This window comes from Pelodiscus sinensis, chromosome 7 (genome assembly GCF_052426305.1).
Source record: "Pelodiscus sinensis isolate ZL-2025 chromosome 7, ASM5242630v1, whole genome shotgun sequence".
Taxonomy (NCBI): domain Eukaryota; kingdom Metazoa; phylum Chordata; order Testudines; family Trionychidae; genus Pelodiscus; species Pelodiscus sinensis.
Window position 1 is genome coordinate 56374099 of NC_143058.1, and position 21489 is coordinate 56395587.

Consider the following 21489-nt stretch of genomic DNA (forward strand, 5'->3'; position numbering starts at 1 on the left):
TTCTACGCTCAACAATACTTAAGGTAGAAGCATATTTTGTAGAGTCTTGCTGAAATATATGCTTTATAAAATCTGTACAAAAACTTTCTATTTCCATTCAGCAAAGATGTATTGCAATGATATCATTTAATTCACCTTTCAAAATGCCATACATGCTTGTTAGATTACTAGTGGCAAATGAATGATTGTGTTTGATCAAATCTAAATTTTGTTGTGAAGAATTATTTTTGTAATATCAGTTTCAGTTCTTTATTTCTCCCAGTTATTAGTGTGAAGTACAAGTTTCTATTGTTCGGTTTTTGTGCATTTTCTCTATGAACCAGAATACTGATGTCTTGATGGTTTTGGTTTCAATAGCAGCAGTGGGAGTAGTGGAGGGAGCCACCCAAGTAGTCGGAGCAGCAGTCGAGAGAACAGTGGAAGTGGAAGTGTGGGTGTGCCCATTGCTGTTCCCACTCCATCTCCTCCTAGTGTCTACCCAGGTAAATGGGAATCTTCTATTCCTCTCTTTCTGTCCAGTTTCTAATGTTTTAGTTTATTTACTGTCTTAATGTAGAGTCTTGCAAACGCCGACAGTTTTTGAGTCAAATTTTCCAGAGACATTAACATTTTTATGCTAATAATTAAAAATGTGGATACAATGATATTCTTTTAGTGTGGAAATGTTTGGTATACTGGTATTTGCCTGTCTGCCTGCCTTTTATGTCAATTGGTTAATCAAAACTGTTGATTCATTTAAACCATGTCTCTCAGTCTTTTTACCGATAAATGGCCTTTCATTTGCTTTCTGTTCATTCAGGTATCTAGAAGTTTATTAGAAGCTTAGTTTTATTTTTTAAGTCAAGGACACAGTAAAGTAAACCTGTAGAATTCTCATGAAAACAGAGTACAGTATCATGGAAAAAGCAGACTGTCAAACACTTTGGGTTCCCAGAAAATAACATTTGTACTCTCATTTGTAGTCACATTTTCCTTGTGTGGTTTTGAGATTTTCTGTGTGCTTCCTTCTCAATAAATGAAAAAAACTATTTGGCATAAATTGTGTTCTGAAAAAATATATTTCTGTGCCAAAAATTGCTATGGGAAGCTGATGGCTTTCCTCTGCTATATGTTTAATATTGTACAAAAGCTACAATGTTTGGTGCTACAGATCAGAAAGAAACTAATAAACAAAGGGGGAAAGTAGTCTGTCTTAAAGTAATGACTTTCATTAAGAATTACAGAGGTTGATTTCTACATCTGTAGTTCATTTCTTGACCCTTATTAGTTGCATATATTGGAATGCTTCTCTAACATAAGCTTCATTTTTTCCCCCTCATCCTACTTTTTGTGCTAGAATGTTTAACGTTTACTGAATATTTAACACCAAATTGTCAGAAGGCTTTTCTAATCCTTGCTAACCTGATCTCCTGATTAATTCCACTTCTTCCTCCTCTTTTCACATAGCCCCTGCTGGCTCAGCTGGCACTTCTTCCCTTCCTCCTACCTCTGCACCTGCCCCTGCCCCTCTTGCTCCTGCTACTGCCCCCTCCACTGCCCCAGATGCTGCTGCTGCTGCAGGAGCTCAGCCTCTTGCTGATGGCTTCACCTCTCCAACTCCCCCTGCTGTTTCTTCCACTCCCTCTGCAGGTGAGTCTGCTCCATTTCATAGACAGGTGAACCGAGATGTGAACACAATCTGAAGCTTTTCAGAGACCCTTAGGAGTTGTTGATCTTTATGCCTTTTCCTGGTTTGGTTTTGTTGGATATGAGTTTTGTCAGAAAACACCTGTTCTTCCAGGAGATTCAAAGTACTATTCCTGTATTGTGTTTGCGGCATTGGGGATAATGTGAGCTCTCAGAGATAAAGACAGCAAAACTTTTGACCTCTAGTAATTGGTTTTATCTCAGCATTGGATTAAAAATGGTACCTCTAATAAAGTGTGTGATATATATGGTTTTGTGCGACCTGACTCCATGAGGTATCATCATCTCTCCTTTCCATTAATTGTGTCAAAAGAGGCATATGGTTTTGATTCACTAGTGAAATGGAAGCTTTAATTAGGGATGTAAAATGCCTGTTAATCAGTTAACTCGTTAAATGCTAGGTTTAACTGGTTAGCTGATTAAGTGCAGGATCCCAGGGGGAACTGTTGCTCCCGACTTCCTCTTCTCCCCAGCCACATAAGGGCTGCCACTTTCTTGAGCCTGCCACTGCTGGTGCTCTTGGCCCCCTCACCCCCACCTGTTCACATCCCTAGTTTCAATACACAAATTGTCAAGGCGTTGTCTGCCAAAAGACACTTAGTTCAATAGATGATATACACTGCATGTATTAGAGATGTAAAATCCCATTAAAAAAGTTAACCAGTGAGCCCGGCCAGGCTGGAGCATCCTGTGTGAGCCCTGCCCTGTGGTGTGGTGAGGCAGCCCCCTGCTTGCATTGGTTTGGGGGCTGCTCCAGCCCAGCTGGTCTGCCAATTAACCATTTACCTAGTAAGCATCACCTGCTAGGAGTCATGCTTACTGAGTAACCAGTTAACTGATCGACCTTTTACAGCCTTAGCATGTACTAAAGTTTGCATTTTTAACATTTGTAAAGTCTGTCTGCATTTTTCATTTTTTTAATTGCTGAAATTGCAATTAATGTCAGACTAGCATATATTGCGTTTTGTTTGATTGATTTTGGATGTAGTATTGTTCTGTAAAGGTCTGTTTTATGCATCAGAAATTGCTTGCATGTGATTGTAATAGCCAGTTGTAAAGGTTTTTGCTTCTGAGTACTAGATCTGTATTGCTTCAGATGTTTAATAATTTTGGTCTATATTTAGGCTTATTTAGAAATTTTGTAAAGTACCACAAAACATTCTACTTGTGCTTAGTTAAAGGGTTAAATTAAACATTTATCAATATTTCCTTATCTCATGTATAAGAATTCTTATAATAAATATAGAGCAGTGTTTCTTAAACTGAGGTTGTCGGAGGTGTGCCACGGAGAATAACATAATTCAAAATGGCCGTCCGTAAAGGAGCAGGCAACCTTTTTTTTGATCATTCCCCCCTCCCCCCATCAGAAAAATCCTTGGTGTTCCTCATTAAAAAAAAAAAAATACTGTTCCTCAGTCTTAACAAGTTTAAGAAACACTGCTGTAGAATCACCTGAGCAGTGATGAATTTCAGTGGCAACAAATTGTCATGTCTAAAGTATTTGTTCAGTTAGAAGATGACATTGATCAGCCAGAAGTTGTATTGATTTACAGGTTTTGATGCACTGGTGAATGAAAAATGTTATAGGTTTCTAGGTCTTAAACTGCACTCTTGTGGTTTTTTGAGTGTCAATAGTGTGCTTTGGAGCTTAGTATAGTAGCTTAACATCATGGTTTATGATACTAAAACAGAGTTAGGTCCATAAAAGGCTATTAGCTAGGGGATAGAAATGGTGTCCCTGGCCTCTGTTTGTCAGAGGCTGGAGAAGGATGGCAGGAGACAAATCACTTGATCATTGTCTTAGGTCCTCCTCCTCTGGGTCACCTGGTGCTGGCCACTGTCGGCAGACAGGCTACTGGGCTAGATGGACCTTTGGTCTGACCCAGTACGGCCGTTCTTATGTTCTAATGGTTCAAGTATGATGAAAATGATAGTCAAGTTAAATTACTAGTCTTCTAGTTGTGATTTCTATGGCATAAGTTAAGATAAACATACTGTACACTATTTACTTGATACCTGAATCAGTCTGATATAGAAATTACTGTGTGTGGCAGTATTCATATTAGTTGGAATAAAGAGGTAGTTTTGAAGGGGTTGATATGCTTTTTCTAAAACCTTGGAGCATTGTTCTAGATTCCTATACTTTGCCTGAACTGTTCATTCTTTTCCATTCCCCAGAAAGGATCGTCGCTATGTTTCCTGAGAGCTCTGGCTGCAATGCAGCTGCTATGCCTGTGTTCTTTCATCGTCTTTGTGATACCTAGAGTTGACTTTCATTTGAATTACCTTGTGAGTGATTTGGACACGTGGATAGTTCACAATCACATGAGGCATCTCTACCTAATTTGTGAATGAAAGTTCTAGTTCAGTTATTATGAAGCATTATATTTACTACTCACTGGAAACAGGGTCCTCCAATTCTAACATTTTAAATCTAAAGTTTTTAATTTTTGTATTTGCTTTTGCTGGTGGTGCTAAGTATAGCAGTTTAGTAAGAGTTTCTTTTCCTTGTGTCAGTATTATCTGATATTCAGAGTTCAGCTAATCTGGCAACTGAACTGTCTGAATGCTCTTAAGATGCAGACTTACTGTTTTTTTTGTTTTTTTTTTAAATCCAGTCCTTGGGGATAAGTCTTGAATGTAGCCATAAAAAAACCAGACTTCAACCTTTTCTCTTTGCTAACACATCTTTCTTTTTAACCCAGGCCACCCTGTTCAGTTCTACAGCATGAACAGACCTGCATCCCGACACACCCCTCCAACAATAGGGGGCTCTTTGCCATACAGGCGCCCTCCTTCCATCACTTCACAAACAAGTCTTCAGAACCAGATGAATGGAGGACCTTTTTATAGCCAGAACCCAGGTAAGAGAGTTATTTCAGGACAGCCAATGCAAAGAACCAAAGTGTAGCTCATCACTTCAGAGCTGTGAAATCTGTTGAAAATTGCCTTTTTTCCCACAATAGATTTTGCGTGCTGCCTTAAGTGTTATCTAATACAGTATCGGTAGCCCCAGTAAAGCTTTTTTCCCACATATAAGGTGTTCAGTTCCCATTAATGCAAACAGACTAGAATAGTTTGTTTGTTTTTAATTTAAGCGAGTTTATAAAATAAGTGTCTGCCTTCACAAGACTTCTCTTCACAAGTGTCTGACTTCACAATCCCTGTTGCACAGCTCCGTCAGTAAACCTCATTCTTGATCTGCAGTATCTCTGTTGTTCCAGTCCTGATGTGGGTTCAGTGTTTGGTCTTAATGAACTATTCAAACCCTGATTCCCCATGATGTCAACAGGGTGATTTGTGTGTTTCTCTCCAGAATAATGGTCAATGTAGGAGGAGGACCTTCCTATGGAAGTATATTTAATCAGGCATCTAGGGTCAGGATGCCATTGGTACTAGATATGGCAGGTAGCAAGAGCTCTGTCACAAGAGTCAAAGTTCATACGTGGTCTCAGAGGAGTAGTAGTGTAAGTCTGTAATGGTGTTACTCTAAATGGTGGCCCTTCTTATCTGCTCAGTTGTGAGGCTTAGCAAGAAGTGACATGTTCTGAATCTGAGTAGAAAACTGTTGGCCATTCATAGAGCCAGGACTCTTGCCCCCATTTCTGGTTTGAAAAGGTGCTTTAGCAATAATGGAGATGGAAGAAGTTTGGATTCTGAACAGATATTCCTTTATTCAGAAGATGCAGAGAGAATCAATAGGAATATTTGAAGATAATTTGTTTTTAGATTTCTTATACTAAAGCAAAATAGAATGTTAACAGGCAGACAGTGCAGTGCTGCTATTCTATTGTTTTACGTTTTACACTTAACCTGGAATTGTGCTCAGATCCCAGCATCTGGCCTCGGGGATTTGGTCAGACTCAAGCATATCATTTTATCTCTAGTTGCCAGCTAGCCTCAAGAGACATGTATTTGAATTCAGGAGGAACATCTGGTAGTGGTGGGTGGCGGGAGAAAGATTCATGACTAAATTATACTAGCTTCTTGAGTTATAGTGTTTGTAAAGTATATTTGTATGCATGTTGAAGGGTGAAAAAAGATAGAGGGAGAAGGCATAGGAAATAGTTTCAGCTATAACTAAAAAGAAATGCCTTTAAGATTACTTTTGAAATAAGGAGGGTTTTCAGTATATTCAGTGTGTACATGACCACTGTCCTGCATTTCTGTTTTTAATGAAATGTCCTTTGGAAGTTACAAAAGATGCCAAATAGTCTGTAAGTAAGTTATGTAATCATAATTCAGTCTGTTTACCCAAGAATAAAATAAAGATTAAAAGGATTATTTGCTTGAACTGTAAATCACAAAGAAAATACTTCTGTGGCAGAGACACTTGACACAGCAGAAATAAGGAGCTGATGTTTTCTAAGTCAATATCCAGGCAGAATGTGGAATTTTAGCTGTATTCGAGTGGGACAAAGGCAGGCTTTGTGTATCTGGACCCCCAGGAAGGGAAAGGGAGCCCTTGGACTCACAACATTAGACTCCATGAGTAGGGCATATGAGAAATGCGGGCTGTGGTCTTCCTAGGTAAAAGGAGGAAACATTGGTAGGATGGGAGACCATAGCGGCTGCTAAGCCCTAATGTAAGTGTGGGAAGAACAGGTTTAGTTACAGACATCCCCTTGAAACGGTCACTTGATGTGCTGAAATGCCATTGAGCCTGCCCTCTGGGCGCCCCACCACCCTGTCCTACTGAGCCAGACTCTCCAGTCTCCCACAGCAGAGTAATACAGACATCTGAGATCAGCTCAGCTCTGGGAAGGCTTGGTCAAAGGGACTGAGGTGCACAGTCCCAATGGCACCAGAATCCCAGATAAATCCATCTTACTCTTTGGAAAGTTTCATATAAAGCAAGCTCATAAAACGTTAGCCCTAACTTGTCAGTCAGGAGGGGTCCTCCCGATGAGTTCCTGACAGGTCTCTGTTTGGGTTGAGGCCTGAATGGGGCAGGGGCTAGGGGCAGAGAGGGCCTGGGGATGGAGAGGGAATGAGGGCAGAGTTGGGCTTGGACGTGGGAACTGGGGGCAGAGGGTGGCTGCATGGTGCACCCTCCCTGCCCCATAGGCGTTGTCCTAGGCCCCACTGCACCCTCTCACTCGTTCTTCTGTGCTCCTCTGTGGGGTGCATCCCGCGGTTTGGAGATGCTGTGTTAGACACACAAACTGGAGGAGCTAATGTTTTTTATTGGACCAATTTCTTTTGATAGATGAGAAAAGCTTTCAAGCTTACATAGACGTTTTCTTCAGTTCTCTGGGCAGGAAAGCTTGTTTTTCACCAAGAGAATTTGGTCTGATAGAAAATATTACCTCACCCACCTTGTCGCACTAATATCCTCAGACCGGCATGGTTATCCCAACAGTATCAACAAATCAATATTACATGTTGTTGATCAAAACAGAAAACACTCTTGTATTTTGTTAGAGCTTTTCATAAAGTTTTACATTGTACACCAAGAAAACCTGAGTTCAAGAGTAGTTAGATGAAACAAGTCCTTTAATTGAATTTGTGGTGTGATGAGAAGGAGCTGGCATGGGAATTTTCACATAGAGCTGTGAGAGAACTAAAACTTGCTGCGTGTGATGCACTTAAACCTCCATACTCCCGGTGTCCTGAATCCAAGAACACTGTGGCACCGAGGAGGAAGCGGCTCTGTGTGCGGCCTGCTCTTTCCCACAGGTGGAGGAATGGCAGCATGAAGACCCACCTTTCATGAGGCTTTTCTCTGCTGCTCCCATAGCGGCAGGAGGCGGTGCCTGGGAGAGGCAGGGAGCACGTGGTAGTGCTGGGAGAGTGGGCAGCACCCCTTATACAGCAGGAGACCCTACAGCGTCCTCCCTGGACTGGCAAAATCTTCAAGACTGCATACCCTGTTTCCCAGGTCTGCCGGGTTAAAGAGGTTCAAGTGTATTTAGATTCTTAAAGCTCTTAAAACTTTTTTGGACATCAGCCTTTTTGTCACATTTCTTTTTAAAGTGCTGTCGTGCCTGAATGATGGATAGCCCTACTTTCCTGTTTGCCTGCTTTTATTTCTAATTTATCTGTATTTTTTGCTCCTTTGCTGCAGTATCCCTTGCTCCTCCTCCTCCTTCCATCCTACAGGTAACTCCACAGTTACCATTGATGGGGTTTGTGGCCAGAGTTCAAGAAAATAGTAAGTTTGCTTCTTCATCGTCCTATGATTGGGGATGGTCTTCGGTGTGGAAAAATGTTGGCTGGAAGCAGCCAGAATCCTGCTTTTTATTGTTTTGCTGATGAATTTTAAATACAATGGGGGTGGAGGGAACCATTTCCTCCCCAACTTAGTGTATTTCTCTTCCTATGTTCTGGCGTTAGGTCCCCATGACCACTGCTTTAATCTGGTACTGTAGGTCTAGAAAGTGCTTCATGCTGCTCTTGTTGTTTATTTTTAGTTTCAGATACTCCCCCCCCTCCTCCACCTGTAGATGAGCCAGTCTTTGATGAGTCCCCACCTCCACCTCCACCCCCAGAAGATTATGAAGAGGAGGAGGCAGCTGTGGTTGAATACAGTGATCCTTATGCTGAAGAGGACCCTCCATGGGCTCCAAGGACTTATTTAGAAAAGGGTATGTTTAAAGAGAGCGAGAGAGTTTGGTATGATCAGTTCTAGAGGTTTTAAAAACCTTAACTTCTTCAAGGTTATCAGGAACGTAGGGCAGAGAAGGGACTTCCTGGTCTGGTCCCCTGCTTTTATCATACAGTCCTGTTAATAAATGTATCAAGTTTATTCATAAAACTAGTTTTAGGTTGCCAGTGCCTGTCCCCATTACTCCCATTGTAAAGCTGCTACAGAATGTCACTTCTTGTAGTTAGAAACCCTCTATTTTCCAGATTGGATGTATTTATGGCCAATTATGCTCATTTGTTTTTGTTACGTTAGCCTAAATAGCTTTTCTTCCTCCTTCCTGCCCCTTGATTTGTTTGAGTCTCAGTAATGATGCTATTGGAAAGGCTGCAAATGGGTTCCTATTATAACTCTAGTTTTAACCTCCCTTTGATCCCTTTAAAAAAAAAAAAAGACCTGTCTGAAATTTTGCATGTTACTTTGACAGACATATGTTTAGGAAAAGTTTTAGGTTTCAGCAAAGTATTATTAGAGAAGTGGGACTTTGGAAGGCAAGCTTCTTTAGCCACATAGCTGGCATTAGCTGTGTGCCCAGACATAAAATCTGTCTAGATCAAGACCTTTCAAGCTATTCTGCTTTGGCTTCTCTTCCATGAGGTAGCTTCTGTATTTTCCCTCAAGCAATATGCAATCCCTAGTCTCTTTTGGACTGCTGGATTTTGTGAACAGTTAAAAAGCAGTGTGTGTCTCAGCAGAAAATGTTCAGATGTGAGGTTATTAAAGGGTTCCTTGGTGCCAGTCACCATTCCATTTTGTGGTTAACTGTATATGTAGGAACTCTTGATGGCTTCAGCGGTTTCAGGAGAAACTGATGGATAAACCCAATCCCAGATCTCCCCTAATGGTGGATAAAATATAGTGAAGTTAGAAAGTGTGGAGCAGCTTGTGCTACTGCAGATTTGGTTTTTGTCTGAGCCATGGACATTGGACATTTTTGATGTTGGCTGACCAGACCTCCAGTGACAAGGGCAGATTTTAGTAGTCATTGTACATTCTACCGTTGGGTTTGTCTGGGGGAAAGTGTAGCTCTCGCCTCACTTTGAGAGAGATCTGTTCCCACAGTTCCTAGGGCAATGTACGGCACTGCTGTGGTGACAGCACTGACCAGGCCTTCCGTAAGTTGATTTGGTATGCTGAACACAGCACACGGTGTTTGGTGACTTTCAAAAGGTTAAATCTCTGCCACACAGTCCCAGCAGACTGGCAAAACTGCTGTCTCTTTTCCTTCCTACCTGCCACAAGTATGTGGTTCATGAAGCACACAGACTTTAATGGCAGGCTGAGACAACTTGCCAGATACAATATCTGACTTGCAGAGTATTTGCATGCATTGCTCTACTTAATGATAGGGTTGTCAGATGGTTTCAACAAAAATACTGAACACGCTTGACATTACATCACAATCTACATTACAGCTTATTTAGAAAACACCGGACATTTCTATTTTCTCAGTTTGTTTCCCGAACAGAAAGCTCAAATACTAGGCTGTCTGGTTCAAAACCGGACACCTGGCAACCCTACTTAGTGACCTTTCCACGGGTCTGATTGGCAACATTCTATCGATGCACACAGACGCTCTTGTTTGATAAACATTGCTTCAGTTTATTCGTGCCAGCCTTATTTCCCTGAGGAAGGGCAGGAAAATAAGCCATTGATGGAAATCATTACATTATAGAGGAGTGTCTGGAGTGGGGATGCCCATTATTGCCCACGGCGCACCTGCCATGGAGTGTTGAGCTTTTTCTGGAAGGTTAAATCTCTCCACAGCACTTCCTTTTGTGAGAATAGGTGGGGTGTTTTCTTCAGGCTAGGACCAGTACAGGTCACCCTACCAGCAGCAGCAGATATAAGACTAGCAATGCCATACCAAGCCACACCAGCCCAGCCTTCTGGGTGGCTCTGCCTTCAGAGCTGAGCTCCTGGACAGTAGCTGCTGCTTTCCAGTTCTTTTGCTGCTAAGGCAGCATGGTTGTGGGCAGCTGTCTCCCCATGGGCACCAGCTCTCGTCTCCATCCCCTCCACCTTGCTGCCTCTGTCAACGTGTGTGTGTGTGTGTGGGGGGGGTGCTTATCGGTTGATTGTGTAGTCGACTACACGTTGACATCCCTAGTTGTCATTATGTTCTTGAAAAATGCTACTTTAAGCAAAATGATATTAAGTGAATCCAATTTCCCCATAAGAATTTATGTAAATGAATGTTAAGTTCCAGGGGGAGTTTTTTCAGCAGACAACAGGCAGTATATCCGTAGATAGTGTATGTTTTAAAGAGCTGTAAACAATGTAATATTATCCACAACAATGATCATTGTAAGCTTGGCTGAGGTGGTGGAGTCAGAGGGTGGACTATTTCCCAGGGAATGTCTTGCTATTAAATGATGAACTAGCACTCAGCTGAGCTGTGAGAGGTTAACCTGTTGTTGTTGTTGTTGTAGCCTCCTGCTCTAGAGGCAGCATGGACTGAGGCAGGAGGGAGGAAATGCAGTGGACGCGTGGCAGTGGCATGAAGAATAGGGGACGGTGTGGGGGGCCTCGATGGGGGCAAGTAGAGGTGGTATCCTGACATCAGCACATCTCTGCCTTTTCATTCCCCGTTCCTCCCTGCACAGCAAGCAGGAGGCTCCCTGGGCAGCTCCAAGGTAGAGGACAGGAGCAGCATGGCATTTGGGTGAGGGCAGCTGCCCTGCTGCATACCTAACAGGGAACTTACGGGAGCTGATAGGGTGGCTACTGGACCACTCTGGTCCAAACCCCGACAGGGGCAGGCTGCTTTTCCAGAAAGAGTTATCTGATTAAGATTTGGCTAATTTTTCTTGGCACCGGAGGCCCTGAGCTGGGGCTGCACCTATTCCTTCACAGACTGGAATTTATTTGGGACCAAGTTTACATGGAAATCCAGAGCTCCTACTTTCCCTAAATTCCTTTCCTATGACAGTTGAAAATTTCTCTTGGAATTATTTCCCCTTCCAGACCTCATTGCAGTGCTCTTTGTTCCCTTTTTCAGCCTGTGTTTGGACAGGTCATTAGTTTGCGTTTTACTGACCTCTGAAAATCAGAAATAGTTTACAAGCATTTGGTAGCATAAGTAGCTTTGCAGGTAGGAAGCTCTATCTGCACCAGTGTGGATCCAAACCAAACTTCTTTTAATTCTACTGTGTTTATCCACTGTGTGGTGGATCTGGAAGACCAGCAGTCACAAATCATTGAGTTTTTAGATACATGATGGGAACAGCCCAAGTTCAGTCAATGGGGATTAAATCAAACAAAACATCATCAATTTGGAAGGGATTTGTGGAGTGGGTGGGGAGCAAATTCCAGAAAGGGTGATGTGGCCATTACAGCTGCATGTTTTCCTTTTCCCACCAGTACCGTTCCTTAGTCAATGCTCATTTTCTCTTCTCTTTCTCTCCTGCCTTGCCTAGTTGTGGCGATCTATGACTACACAAAAGACAAGGAGGACGAGCTCTCGTTTCAGGAAGGTGCCATTATTTACGTCATTAAGAAGAACGATGATGGGTGGTATGAGGGTGTCATGAATGGAGTGACAGGGCTCTTCCCAGGGAACTATGTGGAGTCCATCATGCACTACTCCGAATGAAGACCAGAGAATACAGAGCTGCGCCTTGCTCCAGGGAACTGCCAGAGCTCCTCAGATCTTCATCAGCCCCTAGGGGCCCACCTAAGTGAACTGAATGAAGGATTAACTGTAACAAAACCACTCTTGTTTTTTGCTTTTTTTCATTATACAACAATAGCGATTTGAGTTGTTTGAACAAATGGCTCCACCTGCCAGCAGTGGTTTTCTTGACGTTGAATAAGCCGACCCGTTCAGATGTAGATAGTGGAGATGTAACGAACTTGTTGAGTGGCAATACTTGGCTAAAATTCAGGCTGATCTGGGATGCTTCTCAGGAATACTGTATGTCCCTGATATTTCCTCTGGCATTAGTGCCTGGCACCAGGATGCCAGTGCAAAGAGGTTAATGTAACTGGCTTGTGGAATCCCCCATCCTTTCTCCACTCACATGCAGCTGGAAGGATATTAGTTTGCTAATTAGCATTTGGATTCATGCACAAAGCAGTTCCTGTATCTGACTTCCGGATGGTTCGTTACATCTTTAACATAAACACTTCTGCAACTGCTCTGCACGAGTAACCTGATGTGGGGGCTCACAGAGCTGGCCGGGGTTCGCTTACCTTTCAGTTTAAATAATTAAGCTCAGAAAACCTCACCTTTCTGTAATCTTAGTCCTTTGACTGCCACAGATTACGGCTGTGTTATGCATTAGTGTAAAAATATCCCCTTGGGCATCAGTCTCCAGCCTGCTGCTTCTGAGGGCTTAAGCTGAGCACAAATGCAGTTTGTGATGAGGGGGAAATTAAGTTTATAGATTATAGTAGGGAATCTGAGGATGATGTTTAGCATTAAGGTTGAGGATTTGAATCTATTCGTGCATGCTTGCACGAGACAGATTATTCATCCTAAATGTCAGTATTATGCACAGTGTAAATTAAAAAACCCAATCAGGTGTTGTAATGTGGCTGCTTTGTACTTTGGTTCCAGATTTCAGTATATACTGTGAATGCCCTGTGCAAAGCAGTTGTCTCCTTCAGGTCGATTACCAAAATCTCTTCTCAGTGGAAGTAAAAAGGGCTGCCGTATGTATGGGTTTCCTGTGAAAAGCTACACACTAACTTGTAATTATTTTAGCCCTTTCCAGTGTTTATAAAACAGTAAATATCTTTCATAGCTATATCAGACCAGGTGTGATCACATGCTAGAAAGGTTTCATGTACACTTGTAGGTTACTTTTTAATACAGTTTCAGATTAAAATGCCACCACTTCAGATGGGTTCACAGATCATTGTAACAAACTCAGAATGGTCATTCTGAGCTAGTCAGGAAGAACTTCTGATAAATTAAATTAATACTCTTCTTTATTAATACAACAAACTGAGTGACTGACTTTCTGGAGGAGGGGGCAGCCCATGTAAATTTAGTTTGATCTTTCACAGTGGGGAGATCCTGAGCCAGGTTTCTTTCTGAATGGTGTTTATTGAAGCCAGGGTGAAATTCCAGCCAGAGCCAACAACAGTGGCTTGCTTATCCAACTCTAGATAATGCTACAGCTGTCTGGTAAGGCATGTATGTAAAATGGAACCCTGCAGAGAGAGTAGCAGTGATAACTAACTGGAGGCTGGTTTTCCTGCCTTCTTAGCAAACACGTATCCAGGCAAGCCAGTCTCATAACTCAGAGGCTAGTTCAGTGTCTTGCCAGAGATGTGAATGCAGAGGAAGCAGGGATACTTGTGCTGGATGGGCTCTTGGCTAAGATGATGTGTCAGTCAGTCGGGGCGGGGGGCAAACATGGGAAAGGAATGGACAACGTCTGCTGTTCTTCCTTATACTCTAGATATGGCATCTCCTTGGAGCGTCTCTGCTTCCTAATGCTTGTTTATCTCTGGCATTGGCTCCTAGATGGGGTCGTGCCCTTGTCGGGAGCTTCTTCACTCATTTACCCCTTCTGTCTGCTGCAAAAGCAGTTCCACAGAGATGTAGCGCTCACGGCCTTGCCACATTACTGTCCAATGGGATTCATCCCATTGCTCGTCTCTCACTCCTCGCTGCCCTTCTGGATGGTGGCAATTGCACTGTCATTCTTGATGAGTTAGGTAACATGGACAAAAATCCCTTTGGGTGTTTCTTTGTTTGAGTATCCAAGTGAGTCAAATAGACATTACGGAGTGTCTGTGTGAGAGAGCTGAGCAGTTACCCTACACCAAGCTTGGCCTATGGTTAGTTTCTAATGCTGGGCTACACGAGGAAGTGCTTATGAAATGAACTAGGGTGTGAATTTAATGTACAAGAGCTGTACTGGGCCCTTTTGTCATGAAAAGACACTGCAGGTACCAGGGGATCCCATCTGCTCATAACATGACTAAGCACAGCTGCATTGTCTAGTGTCAAGGGGAATTTACCCACTCAGCGTGCTCAGTGGGAGGGAGATGCGGTTATGGTCCCAGCTACACTACAGAACAGAAGTGATTTTTCTGAGCCTGGAACAACTGTTCTGTCAGTGACTCCGTTCCCCTGGATGTGCTTGTGTCGTAGGCTGGGCACAGAAATGAATAGCCCTCAAACTAGCTGTTGCTATGGGTGAGCTGTTTGGTGTTGCAAACAAAGCAGAGCATTGGTAGAGTCCAGAGGGACCTTGGCCCTTTGCCAACAGACAGTGGTGCAGGCAGCTCCCTGCCAAAATGGGCTCGTGGGGTTGCTTCCACTGACATGACACGAGGTGTTCGTTCTGCAGAGCTGCTTTGGAGGGAATTTCTGGGTCATTCCTGCTGGTTCGATGCTTTATTATGCAGCACTAATGTTGTAAAAACCACTTGCTGGGTTATGCATACCTTTTCATTTGTACAGTTTTGAATTCTGTAGATTGATGCTATGTAATGAGCATAGACCAGGCCCAAAGTAATCAGATTTTGTATGTATTGTTACATAGACTGCATGCTATTAATGTCAGTGAGGGTTGTGTTTCCAGTTCTTATCATTTGTAATCCCGCCCCCCTCCCTCCCCCCCATAATCCTCTTCCTCTTTTAGTTAAATGGTTACTTCAAAAAAGGGCAGGAGTGGAGGTTTGGGCAACTGGCAAAACTTGCTACTCAAAACAGATGCAGAACTATTTTGCACTGAGTCCTGCTCTCAAAACTGAACAGAGTTGGTAAGCGTTACAAGCTGTTGATCATTCAGTATTTGTGGTGTTCTCGGTGTACAAGGGGTGGGTATTCAGAAGAAAAGGACGCAGCCTGAGAGTCAAAATAGCAATCCCACCTTGCCCCACTGCTTCCCTACCCTACCTCCCTGTTGTCAAAGGGCTTGTTGGCATAGGAGCAGCCTTTGCTGAAGAAACTGGGCCGTGTGCAGGAATTAGTCCCCCTCCCCCTTCCAATTTTTGTTGTTAAGTTTTGGTTTCCTGGGGTGAGTGAGGGGGCTGCAGAAGTTAGGGCAGGGGGTATAGGGCCTCAGGGCTGTGGACTGCAGGAGTCTGGGTTGGGTATGAGGAGGGGCTCAGGGCAGCGGCCTGGGAGTGTTGGGAGGCTCAAAAGGGGGAGATATGAGGGTGCAAAATCCTGTGTGTATAGGGGTCAGTGCAGGGGGGAGGCAAGGGTGGTGTTTCAGGGAGTGGAAGGCTACCGCTGTACATAGCAAGTCTCTGTTGCTTTTCCTGTTTCCTTGGACTAGGGAGTGAAGGGAAAATGCAAAGCCTGCTGCATTCCTCACTCCTGGCTGACCAGGGGTGGGGTAGAGGAATTGGGAAAAGCAACAGAAACCTGATGTGTGCAGCTGGAGCCTGCCTTCTTCCCAAAATGGTGGGGGCAAGGGAGAGAGTACTGCAGGATTCTGGGAGCGCCCCCCCCCCCACTCTCTTCCACTGTAACCAAGGGCCCTGGCCAGCTGACCAGAGCATTGCACTGGCTTGCTTTCACCTCTGGTTGCTATTGCACCCACTGGAGGGCTCAGGCCCCAGTAGTTGTCGAGCAGAATGGGTTAGAGGGCTAGGTTCTGCCTCTGAGATTTGCCTCCATTCCCTCTCAGCCCCCTGCCAAAATTTTGGCAAATTCAGGGCCATCTCCTCCTGTTCCCTCCTGAAAGTTACTTCCCACTCACCACATGCTGAGGTCTGCTCTGGGCAGAATTGCTGACCAAGCTCTTGTTTGCTGCTCAGAGGGTAAGAGCCAGAAATAAATCAAGCTGCCATTAACATCCTGCTAGGCCTGATGTAGGTGGGGGTGAGGGAAGTGTGCGGTAATCTTACAGCTGGGGCTGTATTAGGGAGGGGGTGGGGCTGCTTTTTATACAGGGCTGTTTGTTCAGTGAGGACTGCTCCCATCCCAACTCGCCCTCTGCCAGCAAACCAGGGGGCTAGTGCGCTTCCACTGTGTGGCGAACAACTTAACGAGGGGGATGAGGTTAAAAATAAATCCTGCCCCTCGATGCTGTCTGGTAACAAGCTCTGAGGCAACAAAGAGATTTCTGCTCTTGAGCACCAGTGGACATGACATGTTGGTTTTTCCAGTGTTCTAATGTGACAGCAAGTGCTCCCCTACAGACGTGAGATGGGTGAAGGGAGCTGCCACATTGGGGCACTGGGAGCAGAACAGGGCATGCTCAGTGAGGGGGATCTAAGCTGTGAAAACGGAAGCCCTGAGCTCCGGTAATCACAGGGAGGTGCACCATGGTGGGGACAGGCTTTACCCAGAGCAGTGTTTGAAAACATGATGGCCATAAGCAAAGTACAGGGGAAAGTGCACAGATGTTGCATTTGCCAAATGGGATAATTCTGCTTAATGGCTTTCTGGTATTTTGGAACAGCCACAACTGCAGTCTGAAGATGGGACGTGGTGAATAGCCTATATAGACACCAATTTATTTTAGACCTTACTGTATTAGCAAGCACATTACTAATTTTCCCACACCTGTGGTGTAATATATTATCTGTAGTTAATTTTTCTGGGTAGTGCCCTGTGGGGGGAAAAAAAAGTCAGCAGCTTTTTATATTCAGTAGCTAAACTCATTCACGTCCATGGTCCTTGTGCTCTAGTTTGAAACTCCAAAAAGAGAAGTGTCCCCCTTCCTGTCTTTGGGAAGATACTTGAAAACTAAATTAATCAAGCCCAGTTTTGAGAACAAGTCACAGACAATGTTCCACTGCAGTTTGTGTTGTGTGCAATTGCCATGCCCAAAGTGGCTCTTCCTCTGAGGGCTACATCTACACTGCAGGCTTCTTGTACAAGAACTGTTTTGCACAAGAGCATCCATGGCAGTGTGGATGCTTTCTTGTGCAAGAACGCTCTGATGGGCATTTTAGCCATAGTGGTTCCTTTTGTCAGACACCTGTTCCCTGTCCACACTGCCTTCTTGTGCACAAGGGCTTATTCCTCGTGGGGAGAAGAATAACACTTGCGCAAGAAGCCCTCTGTTCCAACACTTTACTGTAAGTTTACTTGTGCAAGAAACATGGGTGCAGTGTAGACGCTCTGCAGGTACAGCTGTTCTTGTGCAAGAAGCCTGCAGTGTAGATGTAGCCTAGCTGGGCTGATTGCTACTCCTTACAAGACATGTCATAACCGGCTGTTTAGTAAAGCCTGTTCAGAGGTAGCCTTACAACTCACCTCCATGGCTAGTTTACCTGGAACTTCACTGGGGGGTGGAGGGGCAGTGCATTTGATAACCTCTTAACATTACCATTGAAAAATGTGGAAAAAAACACTTTCTAAAGTGCTGACATCAGCTGAGATTTTTGTAAAGAACAAGTGCTTATTTTCATCTTTGAAAAGTGTCTTTTGTACAGACAAGTAGTTTCTCTGAATTCTCTGGGAAAAAAAATCACTTGTCAAATGTCATCTTGTCCCTGTATGTATGTTTCTTCAAAATATACAACACCCAATTTGGCGCTCAGTCAACATAAGCATTTTGTGCATTTGGCTCTGGGACTGTTAATGTGGCTGATCTACTCAGAGCCTCTACTAGGCTATTGAGGCTGGCAAAATAAGTTACAAAACAGGCAGGACTCAGGGGAGCTGTGTGGTACCAGAAAACAGTGGGTGTGTGCCATTCAAACCATCTTCCACTGAGTGGGGAATGTTAATTTTTTAAATTTTTTAATTGTACTTGTAATTAACTGTTGCTGTGTACCTCGTTACAAGTCCTGAATAAAAACAAATGAAGCACACAGAGTCTCCTGTGATAACTTTAGCAGTGGTCCAGCATGTTTCACACAGTTGCCTACTGATAAGCAACATACATACAGCACCCTGTCTAGGAGTTTGACTACTGTTTTTCCTAGGCTTGCAGTTGAGTGCTTTGTGGAAGTCGGGAAAACCAAATCCATTCTCCAGCATTGCAGGGGCATATCAGAGCCATTGCCCAGTTGAGTCCAGGCAACAACAGTGCTGAACACAGAGAGCTACAGCATGGGATTTCCCTTTTGTCACTGCTCAGCCTTTGGGCCTGGACTTCCTGAAATAGTTGGGCTCACCTTGGCCCTTGCAATGGAATAAGATACTGTTGCTCCATACCAGCCCCCAGTGGTAATAGCACTGGCCTAAGCACTGTCCCCTTCCTGCAGTTCAGCAATGGGCAAACTATGCCAGTAAGGGGGCCATAAGGGAGACAGGCTCCCAGGAGGATGTGCCAGTTGCTCTTCAAATGCTCTTGCTGTACATGCATGTCATGTTAGTAATATCAATAGAGGAAAAAAACTATCTAAGTTGAAACCAGAGGAATCTGGTTACCCTATGTGGGAGCAAGAGAAAAAATAAGACCCTGCCAGGCCCCCACACCAATGCTGAAGTAGGAAGGGTATAGCACAGAGCTATTGCTTGCAAAAGCCATCAGTTGGTATGTGCCCCCAGTTCTAAGTCAAGCAAACCCAACAGCCTTGCTGTCTCAAAGAAGGGAAACAATGTGTTACAGGAGCCAAAGGGAATTGTGGCTTGAAGGTCTATAGTTGAAGCACTGGGAGGCCAAATGTAAAACGTACCTTTTAGTTGCCATAAAGTAACAGCAGCATGGCCCTGTGTGAATGGAGGAAAGCATCTCTAAAGTACCAGCCTAGCAACCCAAAAGGTATCTAATTTACATTTAGAAGTCTCTTTTAACCAGGATTACATCAACATGGTGCAGTAAACCCTTACACTTCATCCATTTGGTTGTAAGGGTGCCCAACATACAGCCCACCAGAGCTTCAACAGTAAGCCAATTGCTTACTGATTAGCATTGTCATGTTTACATAATTTTAGTTTACACACTATACTGTACATAGAAACAACCTCTACATACATACAGGATGTTAAATATCAGTTAAGAATTCTTGAGGTTACTCAACTGTTCAATTATCAGTCGACTATTCTATAGTGCCTGGGGGGAGGAGATGGGGGGCTGGCAGCTGGTGCAAGCCAGAACTGAGATGGACTGCCTGCATGCTTGCTGCCTAATACACTTTAAATGCAGAACTGCAGCAGGGTAGGGCCCAGACCTGTTTCAAGCTAGGACTGAGCCAAAAATGTACTGGCAAGTAGAGGGGGAGAATGCATGTAATATATAGCTTTTGCTTATCAGTTAATTGACTACATGGTTCCATCCCTAACATACATACAAAACAAGCTCAGCTGAAATATAAATCAGTGCAGGTTTCTTTTTAAAGATTTTGCATGTTTGGCCCATACCAGATTGAGACCCAAATTGGGCTAGTGCTTTGTAATTCACAAGCACAGCACAGCTCAGAGTGGGCCCCAGGTGCAGCAGCACAGGAAGGTGGCTTGACCCCAGCTGTATCTCTTTGGCCAGGAGTACAGGCTGTGAAACATGGAATGTTCACTCTGAACTTTGAGCTTCAGGGGGAATGCAGTGGCTTCATGAAGAGGGGCAGTCTGTAGAAACGAACATTTCCCCATAGGCAGCATAAGCTACAATTACAGGATGCTGACAAGAATGAGGCTCTATCCTGATTCAGAATGGAACTTTAATTTGTACTCCCAGAACCTGCTAGTCCCATGAAAGCCATGTTAGTGTGGCAACTTGCACTCCACCAAGCCACACCATGATCTCCTGGAAAAAAAATGCAAAAAAACCAAAACAGAACAAAGCTTAAATTTAACTACATCTTTATTGAATTGTGCATATTCTATTGTATAATGAGCTATAGTGGGAACTTTAATGCAGTATTTCTTTTGTCCTCTCCCATGCTTAAAAAAGTATATTTATACATATATTTATATATATTTATAACATGGCAAAGCTCCCCCCAACCCAGAATTGTCAGTTTAAAGGAGCCTTGTTTTGTATTTTAAAGAGGGAGGGAGGAGCAGTCCCATTCAAAGATAAAATGTGCAATTTTCCTTTAAAGCAGTAAACATGAATGTATTTACAGCACTTTCAGTAAAGCTTGCTGCACAAATCATTGTAATGATATTTTCTTACATGTGCATCTCCACCATTAGAAAGGACACCATCAGTGGCTACTAACAGGTAGTGTAAGCCTTGAAACAAGCTGTGATGATCCAGTTAATGCTTGTTCCATGGCATTACAACAGATTCTTAAGATTTAGTTACAACTTCTGAATAAAGAGACAGGAAAAAACTCCATTTTGTTTTCTGTTAAAGTATAAGCTCTCTATCAACATGTGATACCCAACTATTCACCCGCAGCACGAGACACAGCAAGGAAGCAAATTGCTTAGTGACTTCTTGTTTGTTAAATGACACTTTTTCCTGAATGATGAGATGGGGGAACTGACTGAACATGTCAGCTTAATCCAGTGGAGCCCAAGGGGGCTGCAGACCACATGTAAGGGGCTATGAAAGACTAAGAGAAGAAAGCTCCAGGTCCTAGAAAGGGCATTTTGTTTTTCTGATAATCAAAATTCTGGGAGTACCTCCCCCAACTGGTCAAACCTCAGGGCTGTGTCTACACTGCACCCCTTTTCCAGAAAAGGGATGCAGATTAGACAAGTCGGAATTGCAAATGAAGCGGGGGATTTAAATATCCCCTGCTTCATTTGTATAAACATGGCTGCCGCTTTTTTCCGGCTAGGGACTTTGCCAGAGAAAAGCACCAGTCTAGACAGGGATCTTTCAGAAAATAAAGCCTTTTCCGATTTTTCTGATTTTAAGAGGAATAAGGGATCTTTTGGAAAAGGCTTTATTTTCCGAAAGAGCCCGTCTAGACTGGTGCTTTTTGCCGGCAAAGCCCCAAGCTGGAAAAAAGTGGCAGCCGTGTTTATACAAATGAAGCGGGGGAATATTTAAATCCCCCGCTTCATTTGCAATTCCGACTTGTCTAATCTGCATCCCTTTTCCGGAAGACACAGCCCCAGAAGTGTGGAAGCCTTTAGTTCATGCTGTGTCAAATGTTGCACTGGGCCTGTAAACATTTACTGAGTGCTTCTCAGTCAGTTTTCAGTGTGATGGCAGGGGCCACGGGCCATGTTTCCAAAGGGGGCCACACCTTCATTTGAAATGTTTCAGGTGAAAACTAAAAAGGTGAAACGACAACTAACAAGGTGAAAAACATTGGTCTAACTTTTGCCCTATAAATGTGCATCGGCAAGGCCATACACAACACACCTGCCTGAGCTACACTGCCACCTCTTT

At 43.6% G+C, this 21489-nt stretch overlaps 1 protein-coding gene across 5 annotated transcripts in view; it reads left to right on the plus strand.

Annotated features, from left to right (window-relative positions):
* Positions 1-18067, plus strand: part of ABI2 (abl interactor 2) — a 109649-nt gene extending 91582 nt beyond the window's left edge. For 2 of the 5 annotated variants that reach the window (XM_075933798.2, XM_075933797.2), the window contains 6 exons: positions 358-482; positions 1447-1629; positions 4392-4550; positions 7754-7840; positions 8100-8273; positions 11752-18067. In XM_075933798.2, coding sequence (XP_075789913.1) covers positions 358-482; positions 1447-1629; positions 4392-4550; positions 7754-7840; positions 8100-8273; positions 11752-11927 — 904 coding nt within the window. In that variant the 3' untranslated portion in view covers positions 11928-18067. The remainder of the gene's footprint in view (positions 1-357; positions 483-1446; positions 1630-4391; positions 4551-7753; positions 7841-8099; positions 8274-11751) is intronic. The other 3 variants (XM_075933800.2, XM_075933799.2, XR_012905253.2) reach the window with 2 other exon arrangements.
* The last annotated feature ends 3422 nt before the right edge of the window (positions 18068-21489 follow it).